The following is a 10,378-nucleotide window of genomic DNA, read 5'->3' as shown; positions in this document are numbered from 1 at the left end:
TGTTAAATAAATAAATAAAAATGATATATGAAATAAATATGAAATATGAAATAAATATATAAATAAATATGAAATAAAACAAATTAAATAAATAAATAAATAAATATGAAATAAATAAATATGAAATAGATCAGGGCCTGATGTAGGTCAGCGTTAGGGTCATTGTTAGTGTCAGCGTTATTGTCATCTCCCCACCCACGGCCTACAACTGGAAAGCAAAGGAGCAGCAACCAACTGCAAGGGTCCATTCTTCTAAAACTTGGGGTTCTTCTTGAATTTCCACCTGGAGTTCAGCTTTACTGTGGGTCCCCACAGCTGCACTTGCTTACCTTCTCTGTTTTCCTGGTGCTCTATGAACCTGCTGAAAGAGAAGGGAAGAAGTCTTGGAGCTTCCAAAGGGTTGAGGACTCTCCATCCACCCCATGTGACAGTACAAGGTGCCTAAGTAGCCAATCGCCAGCACTGTTGGGTTGGAGGAAAACGAGTCCTTCAGATGCTCCTATGTACCTGGAAGTACCAGTATTTCTCTTTGCTTTTGTTGGCCAAACAGTGGGGCTGGGCAGCAAAGGGAATGTATGGGCTGCTGGTGGGGTTGGCATTAAAGTGTACCTGTTGTTTTGCCCGACATAGGCAAAGCACAGGTCCACTTTACAGCACACGTATTCTTCAAATAATTAAACATCTCTCTGTGTGTCTCCTCTACACAGGGATACAGATGATAATGGGTAAAAGGGAAAGCCTCTTTTGTCTTTGATCACCTACCCCTTCCTCTTTATGTCCTCATCTGATGGGGCTCCTTGTGCTTTTTTTTGGATATGCTTGGATGTGCTTGGGGTTTGTTCTGATGCACCTCTTGTAGTGTAAATAACTGCCAACTCTGTAGTTGGATGAGGTTCTTATGTGCTGACCTGTTAGAATATAGAAAGCTTGTTCCTTGGGTGTGGGAGATGAGGAGCCATTCAGCTGGGGAGGAGCAGGTACCACCCATGAGGACAAGTCTAAATTGCCATCAGTCTTCATCTCCATCTTACTGGGTCTCTTCTTTTTACCTTCTTTCCCAACACAGACGAGAAGTGTCGCCAGCTAGCCGGACTTCCACCACGGCGTCTCCCGCCACCAGAGGAAGGGACTGCGGATGGAAATGATACACGCTAAGACTCCAATGAACCTTAATCATAACCCCACCCTGGTATTATACAGTCCCGTCCCATGCCCCAATCTTCAGAGCACTGACTTTAGATGAATAATGTCACCTTTATATCCTTACACTCCCTTCTTCCTAGTAGTAAAAACAGCATCTCATATAAACCCCATGTTGTGGATTATTTACTGTGGCCGGCCTGGCATTGGGTTGACAATCAGTGGAACTATAGGACTCACGATGGAGCACACTTTTTTTGCCTGCAACTCCATTCATTACAGGCCTTCCCTTACAGAGTCAGGGTTATTCGCGATAGTACTGATGGCACTGCTGGCTGCTTGGTCATTCACACACAGTGAGAACCTGCCATGAGAGGAATTTTAGGGTTGTCATTGCTGACCCCCTTCTGAAAATGGTAGTCGATTGGGAGGTATACCGATCTAGTGAACCATGTAAGCTTCCATTGACCTACTTCTGAGACCATTCCATGGTTGTAATGCCGATCAGCAGGTCAGCAATGGCAGCCTGTAATTTCCTGATGACAGATGAACTTTAATTATCTCCTCCTCTCACCTTGTGATTTGCTACAAGTTACATTATACAGAGTGACCGCTGGGGGGGTGGAGACTGAGGATATTCTCTCCCTTGTCTGCAGCAGTCATTATTCTTTTCTCTCATCTTATGCTAAGTTGACACCTAGGCGATTGAGCTGGTGAGCTGTTATTGCGCGGATGGCGAGCGTTTTTGTTTGTGCGATTGTGCTTTGAAAACCGCACGGTTGTCGCGCAGTTTTCAGGCTAGATCCATACCCGGGTGACTCCTCACCGCACGGCAATCGTGCACAAAACCTCGTGAATTGTAGCGCGGTCATAGAGTTGCCCACCGCAGGCAATCGCGCTGTGGGTGCCATTATTTTCTAATGGCACCCCAGTCGCGCGTCAACCCAAGCCGCGCTTTGTGTGTCGCAAAAAAAAGTACATGTACCTTTTTTTAGCCATTGCCGTGCAGATGTCACCCCATTGAAATCAATGGGGCCGTGCTGCAACCGCTGTGTGCCCCGAGGCGTGGCCCGGGTGTCGTGCAAGTGTCAACCTAGCCTCAATGCATAGAGCTGTCTATGGGACCCAAACCTCCATTGGAAGCCTCCATTGACTTCAATGCGACTCAATCCGTGCGATAAATCGCCTAGGTGTGAACCTAGCCTGAGACAGACATGTAACATGGCCACTTTTAATAATAACGGTAGAGTTTTATCTTTAAAGGCTATAATGTGGATGGTCCGGGATCCCGCACTTGGACGCATACTGTCTGCACTCAGACCTGCATAGTTGATTCCCCCCCCCCCAACTCCCAGCACATAGACTGTATGACTAAAAATTTGTGGACACCTGACCATCCCATATGAGCTTGTTAGATATCCCATTTCAAAATCATGGGCATTGATATGGAGTTGCCCCCTCTCCCTTTGCAGCTAGAACAGCCTCTACTCCTCTGGGAACGCTTTCCATAAGAAGTCGGAGTGTGTCTTTGGGAATTTGTGCCCATTCAGCCAAAAGAACATTGGTGAGGTCAGGTACTGATGTTGGATGAGAAGACCCGGCTCACAATCAGCGATCCAATTCATCACAAAGGTGTTCAGTAGGGTTGAGGTCAGGTACTGATGTTGGATGAGAAGACCCGGCTTACAATCAGCGATCCAATTCATCACAAAGGTGTTTAGTAGGGTTGAGGTCAGGGCTCTGAGCAGGCCACTTGAGTTTCCCTACACCAGACTCATCAAACCATGTCTATATGGAGCTGGCTTTGTACACAGAGGCACTGTCATGCTGGAACCAAAAGGGACCTTCCCCAAACTCATGTCAGACGCTATAGGATTTAGAATACCATTTACGGGAAACAATTGAAATGAATTATTCGGAGGGGTGTCCACTTAGCCTTGCCATACTGGTAGATGTGATGATTAGGTGTCTACTAATGCTTGGCCATATAGTGTTCCTTCCTCTCATTCCCCAGCTGTTCATCTGGAGAAAAAAAACCAAACAAGGAATCCTTGTTTAAGCTCTAGTCAAGGGCTGACTCCCTACCACCCCTGTGTGACAGTGCTGGACCAATCACTAATCACCAGCACTGTCACATGCAAGTCCCATGATCCTCCATACCTAGAAGTATCAGGTCGTTTTTTCAACACCTGGCAGCAGTTGGGAGCAGTGGTGGAGTGAAGGAGCGGTGAGTATGTGCTGCTGGGGAGGGTGACATTAAAGAGAACCGGTTTCATAGCTCTCCATGACCAAAGCACAAGTTTGCTTTAACTGTTTGGGATGGTTAAGGAAACGTCCGCACAATGCAGGATGTGTTAAAGGTTCTACAAGAGGAGAGTGACGCATTAGGGGGTGCTTTAGTATAAAGGACAGATTACAACACAACTTGTTCTTGCCACAGAGTGCTACTAGCTACCAGCAATAACCTCCACTGTGTATGTATGACAGGTACTCTTTGAGCAATGGCTGATTTGCAGTACATAGAAGTTGATATCTCCCTGTCACTTGTGACTCTGTATCCCAACATATGTCAATATGCTACAATTATCACATAAAGACAAATAGTGAAACCAGGTACGGCGTAAGTCTCTTTATGTGTCAGGAAATGTGATAAGGTATATACAGCACATGGTTATCTGTAAGGTTATAGCTTACAGCGGTTATTAGACATGTGCAATTCGCTTCGTTCCGAATAGAAATTCGGACGAATTTTCGGAAATTCGGACATTCGGATGTATCCAAATTCCGAATTAGAGATATAACGAATGCAAACGAATCCGAATTTCCGTTTCCGAAATTCATTCGTTCGCACGTTCGTTTCGTTTTCATTTCTTATTCGTTTCGTTCGTTCGTTGCAGCAAAGGGACATTAGAGAAGGAGAGAAAAAAATGTCCCCCCTCAAATGCCACTTTGCTGCAACGAACGTTCGAACGAACTACCGCTAACGAATTTCGTCCGAATTGACCTTCACAGCCGAATCCTGAAAAACAAAATAACACAAAATCCAAATCAACACGAAACGAAACAAAACACATTTTTTGCCAATGCACATGTCTAGCGGTTATAGTTTATTTGGGTGTTTCTGATGTCCTCCCTGACATTGGCCATCATTATCAACTGCAATCATTTCATTGGAATCAGTCTTTTGGATAAAATGTAGCACTCCGAGTTCTAATTTTACAGTTTAGCAACTTGGCCATAAGCTGCAGTGTCCCGGGCCTAAATTTAGTGTTGGCAGCTAGGCTGTAGCCAGCCTGAGCTTTGCTTGCTTTATCTGGGATCGTTAGGTTATTCCTAAACCCAAAGACATTGTTTGCTTCTGCCTGCCTCTGGGAAATGTTCTCCAGTAGAGAGATTGAGAAGATACAATGAAGGAAATTTATCAAAACTAGAGCAGACAAATTCTGGAGCAGCTGTGCATGGCAACCAATCAGCTTCTCTCTTTCGTTTTCAAATCTTACCTGAGCAAACTGAGGAGAGAAGCTGATTGGTTGCCATGCACAGCTGCTCCAGAATTTGTCTGCTCCAGTTTTGATAAATTCCGCCCAAGATATAGGGTTAGGAATATTCATTCTGTCTTAGTCACTACCTGAGGGGTTTATGACAGTGATGTGAACTGGGGAAGGGGATGAATATAATGAGGCCTTCTTGGAAGGTCCTTGCCTCCTAGGCTCTGCTTAGTGAGGATGTGTGTATGGCAGTGTCTAGTCCTTGCCTCCTACACCTGCTGCCTAGGTAGGGTGTAGCATTGAGAGGTCCAGTCCTTATCTCCAAGACCCATTACCTAAGGAAACTTAAAGGAGAACTATGAGGTGAGTGAAAATCACTCATCCTCATAGTTTGAGCCGACGTGTGACAATGAAACTGTCGCAGGTCGGCTCAATAGATCCGGAAGTGAGTGAACACATACCAGGTGTACAGACCCAGGAACTCAGCACAGGGATGGTGGGAGCTCCTCATAATGGGCACAGCAGGTGTACAGACCCGGGAACTCATCCCGGGAAACATCTCACCAATAGAGTCTTACTTACCCCCATAGTTCTCCTTTAAGCTGAACCTGCTGTGCCCATTATGAGGAGCTCCCACCATCCCTGTGCTGAGTTCCTACGTCTGTACACCTGCTGAGCCCATTATGAGGGGCTCCCATCCGTGTGCTGAGTTCCTGGGTCTGTACACCTGTTGTGCCCATTATGAGGAGCTCCCACCATCCGTGTGCTGAGTTCCCGGGTCTGTACACCTGCTGTGCCCATTATGAAGAGTTCCCGGGTCTGTGCACCTGCTGTGCCCATTATAAAGGGCTCCCACCATTCCTGCATTGGGGTCCCTCGTCTGTACACCTGCTGTGCCCATTATTGCCCACCATTTTCATTCATTGGATTTCAAATCTTTTAATCACGGAGGCTCAGCATCACATATGGGTGTTACCAGGGCAGTTTGCATTCAAATACAGAACACCTTCTCCTCCAGACTGACATCCACTCCACTCATCGAGGCGTTAGATTATTAGCATAATGGCTGAGGTCTCTTGAGATAGTACTGAGGCAGGGGGTTGTGATGTTGTCAGGAAACTATGCACAGCACCCTGCCGGCCCCTCCCACCAGCCATGATCTGCTTGCATCGGATAGAAAAGCGCAAAGACCCGGGGATGACATCACTGGGTAGGGTTGCCACCTGTACCAGACTTCACCTGGACAGTCCGGGTTTTGAGTGCTGTATGTGCTGTTTCCATGTTTCAGGCCAGCTGATACCCAGACACAGCACATACAGCACTCAAAACCCGGACTGTCCAGGTGAATTCTGGGACAGGTGGCAACCCTATCACTGGGTCTAAAATAAGACTTTGTAACTGACAATGGAAAAGTTTTGTTGAAAAATGTTTTTGAGGAGGGGAAAGGAGGAACCAGAAAAGGCAAAATACAAACGCAGCAGCAGCTTTGAATGATTCATAGATCAATGAATGGGTGACGTTCCTCTTTGCCTTCCTGAGTGAGATATACAGACCTCGTCCTTGGGTGTAGCTGTGAGAATCTTGCAATGCCTCATGGGATTTGTAGTTCCACCACAGCTGGAGGGCCGGAGTTTGGCTACCCCTGGTGGATCTAATAAACATTTTGGACTCTTTGACCATTGGGGTGGCTCTCTTACTGCTTTTTACATATTTGCACATCCCCATCGTTGATAGCAATGAGGTGCCCCTGTCTGGGGGTCACAAACCTGCACATGTAATTATATCCTACATACATGTATGCTCACCGCAACATGCATCTATAATCTGTTTCTCCCTCATTTGGAACCACATGCCTCTGTCTCTCTCTCTTTCTCGGATGTCTGACTTGCAAAAAATGTACTTTTCAATCACCCATAGGGGCATATTTGTAAAGCAGTGAATGTGACTGTCACTAAACATTCACTGGTGGTGAATCAACTGCTTTAATTTAAAAGACATGTATAAGGGGGGGGGGGAAATAGGAAATATTACAGCCACCACATGTAAGGACTGTAAGGAGCAACATGTTATTTTGTTCATTCTTAGGCCTCAATCACACAGCGTAGAGGGGGCCATACAGATCCGAGTATCATGCACGGCCATATCGGGCCGTTTACGGGAGAAACGGGTGCTGCGTGTGATTGTACACAGCAGCCTGTTCTTCCCTATAGTAGGGCGCGGCCGTACGCTCACCCGAACTGCACATGCGTGCAGGGGTCCGTGTAGGGTTGCCACCTTTTCTTCAAGTGAAACCTGAACAATCTGGCGCCGCAATTTTCTTTTTTGGAGAATATAGAGAAGAAGAGAGCAGCCAGGGGAGGGTATAAGGAGACCGGCTATAGAGAACTACAAGTTCCAGCAATACATTATACAGCAATACAAAATAACTATCAAGCGACATATGTGTTGTTCTGGGGTGGCTCCCTGATGTCTCCAGGGTCTCCAGCAGTCTGTGCTAGCTCTCAGGTGGACTCTGCGGGCTCTCAAATGAGCTGTGGAGGCTTTTAGGTGAGCTGTACGCGTTGTCAGGAGGCTGTGCAGGCTCTCAGGTGGGCTATGTGGGCTTTTGAGTGGCTGTGTGGAGTCTCAGGTGGGCTATAAGGGCTTTCAGGTGGCTATGTGGGCTATGCAGACTTTCAGGAGTGCTATGCGGTGTCTCACCAGGGGCGGGCAGCGTGGTGTCAGGAAGACGTAGAAGGAGATGTGCGGGCTGGCGCCTGTTTACATGTGCCCGTGGCTCGCAGGAAGGCTGTCAAGGTTCCACGCTTGCTGGGGCCTTTTTGTGAGCCGCGGGCCCGCACATCTCCTCTTTCGTCTTCCTAACACCTGGGTGTCAGCTGGCCTGAGACCCAGACACAGGGCTCAAAACTGGACTGTCCGGGTGAATCCTGGACAGGTGGCAACCCTAGGTCCGTGCTCGGATGCACACTCATCCACTCATCCTCATAGTTCGAGCCGACGTGTCACATTGAAACTGTCACAGGTCGGCTCTATTGATCGGGAAGTGAGTGAACACATACCGGCGCTTACTCACTTCCCGATCGTCTCCCTGCAGAGAGTGGTGAATGTCAGTCACTGCTCCCCGCAGGGATTCCCCCCCTCCCTGGCACCGATCCTCTGGCGCTGAGTAGAGGAACAGACTGGGGAGGGGGTGGACACAGCGGGCTCTGCCTCTAGCTAGGCAGAGCCCGCTGTCAATCAGCCAGCTGGGTGGATCTCAACAGTATTGTCGCGATTCGGTCTCAGTACATAGCTTGCTATAGCCATCAGGTGCCATCAGTACATTGAGTGAGTGTTGTCACCCTAGGGCAGGAAATGTGTTACTGGCGTGATCACCAGGGGAAAATAAAGGAAAACAAGCCTGGAAAAGAAAGCTAATGCAGCCGCCACATATAAGGACGCGTAGGATGCAATATATTACATTTCTGGTTTTTGGTTTAGTTACGCTTTAACAATTGCTTTTCAATAAATAGCAGCTGAATAAGCAAACGAGGCAAACAAATGATGAAAAGATGATAAAAAACGAAACCGATATTCACAAAATGAGAGATTTTACTGTACAATGGTCAAACCTGAAAGAGGGACTTCTTTCTCTCAATACCCGTTTCCTTTAAAGAGGAACTTCACCGAAAAGTAATATCTGAACGGAGCCGCAGGAGGAATTCTAACTTCTTCTGATAACGTTACAGATTCTATTTTTTTATACGGCACCTTGGACAAAATGAGCGGTCATCGCTTGCAACGCGGGGGGAACCCCACTGCAAGAAGTGAGAAAACATTTCCCTGGAGTTCTTCTGTAATTATTAGTGGGACTTTGCAAGACTACAGGGTGTCTGGTAGTTTGCAACACTTACAGGTCTCTCTTAGTCTTGCAAGGTCCCACAAAGACCGGCCGTAGGGCTCAGCTTACATAATACATAAGCCTTGATGAAGGGGGAGTGTCTGAACCCCTGAAATGTGTTAGCTTTGCTATCCCACGAGTATCTAATAAACATTTTGGACTCTTTGACTGTTGGTGTGGCTCTCTTACTGCTTCTTACATATATGAACATCCCATCGCTGGTAGCAATGAGGTGCCTTTGTCCGTGGTCACACATCTGCACAGGCAGTGAAATCCTACATATGCGTATGCTCACCGCAACATGCATCTATAATGTGTTCTTCATAGCACACAACTCCTCCTCATTACAAACTACATTCCATTGTCTCTCTTTCTTCCAGCACTCTAAAAGTGCACTATTCGACTACCTGTCAGGAAGCCAGGCTTGGCCCTTGTGCTCAGAATCCTGCACGGGCACCTGCGCATGCGTGTGGGCATAGTTTGGCTCACAAAATTGTGCACCGCCAGGCGCCTCTGCACAGGTGCAAGTCCAAACAGGAAGTCAATCGCACTCCAATGCAATGCCAAGTCAATCTTGTTTATTGACTAGAAATAGTATAGCATTTTACAGCTTTTATTTTTTGCACAGGTGCACACACGTCAGCGTGTACGTCTCACGGCGTGCGCGCTGACGTGCGCATGCGCCGTGTTGCTGATTTTCACCCTAAGCGGGCTATTTAAGGCTGTGAAATTCTAGCCTCCAGTGCTGACTGGTCTTCAGCTGTTTCCTGTAGCTGTATCCTGAACAGGCCAGGATTTACTCTCTCTGCTGCCCCAAGGCCTCATTGCGCCCTACCGTCCACCCCCCCCCATGGAGAATGGCAGACCTGCAGGCTGCATGCAAGTGATCTCAGCGACATCGGCGGGATCACTTGTACAAAACAAGCGGCGGAACCAGGTCCTGCATTTCCTGCGCTCTCCTGCAGGTGTTTCCTGGCAGCCAGGAGCTATCGGGCACCAGACCACCACTGGGTGGTGTTGGAACCTACAAGTCCAGTGCTCACCTGCTGGTGTCTCCCAGCTGTCAGCAATTATTCACCACCTGGTGCTACCTGGGAGGGTATTTATTTATCCCTCCCTGTAGTATGGACTTTGGCTCAGTATTGTCGCCATTTCCTGAGTCGAGTCCTCTTGAGTCCTGTATCCTTAGTCCTGCATCCTGTCCCAGTCCTGTATCCTAGTGCCCCCTAGTACCCTGACCTTTGCCCCGTGGCTCCCCTTGTGTTACTTTGCTCCCTGGGTTTACTTGTCCTGTTACCTTGTTGTGTGTGCTTGTGTTTACTTTTAGTTAGCTACTATTACTTGTTTGTGGTTACTTGTGGGTGTTGGTGGGGTTGTTTGTGTTTTGGTGTGTATAATACATGACTGATGGATTCGTCAATTTTCGTCCCTCCGTTAATACCCCAATAAACACTCGGACTGCACGACATGGATTTTAACGGCCACAGCAGCCCTTTTATTAAACCAAACAACTTTAACAATAACCAAAAATAATAAACCAAATAATATAACAAATAATACTGTAAACAATTGTACACCTGAGAAGGGGTCTTTGGGTGCCCAACAGCCCAAAAAGGCCTCTCCTAAGACTCCACCCATGTCCCCAGCCGCACCACAACCAGCTCGAGGACACTTCCTACTTCCAGGTTCCTAAGGGGCCAGGCCCCGCCCCTTGCACTTCCGTACACCAACAGGGGGGAAGCACCCATACCAGCTGATGGCCCCCATTTTGTAATCCACTCCGATTTTTGTAGACCCCCCAAAGACCCCCTAACCCGCCAAGCTGCCGTGACAAAATAACCCCACAACCCCCATACTACAAAATTCAGGG

The 10,378-nt window shown here is 47.5% G+C and overlaps 1 protein-coding gene across 1 annotated transcript in view; it reads left to right on the top strand.

Moving 5' to 3' along the window:
• The window catches only part of MFAP5 (microfibrillar associated protein 5), a 16,262-nt gene extending 14,713 nt beyond the window's left edge, over positions 1-1,549 (top strand). Inside the window, exon 8 of the mRNA XM_018571344.1 lies at positions 1,067-1,549. Within this exon, the coding sequence (XP_018426846.1) occupies positions 1,067-1,155 (89 nt within the window). The 3' untranslated portion in view covers positions 1,156-1,549. The remainder of the gene's footprint in view (positions 1-1,066) is intronic.
• The last annotated feature ends 8,829 nt before the right edge of the window (positions 1,550-10,378 follow it).

This window comes from Nanorana parkeri, unplaced genomic scaffold (assembly GCF_000935625.1).
Source record: "Nanorana parkeri isolate BGI_ZX_2015 unplaced genomic scaffold, ASM93562v1 scaffold1738, whole genome shotgun sequence".
NCBI lineage: Eukaryota > Metazoa > Chordata > Amphibia > Anura > Dicroglossidae > Nanorana > Nanorana parkeri.
The sequence above is the reverse complement of the archived record's forward strand: the minus strand, read 5'-3'. Positions and strand labels throughout refer to the sequence as shown.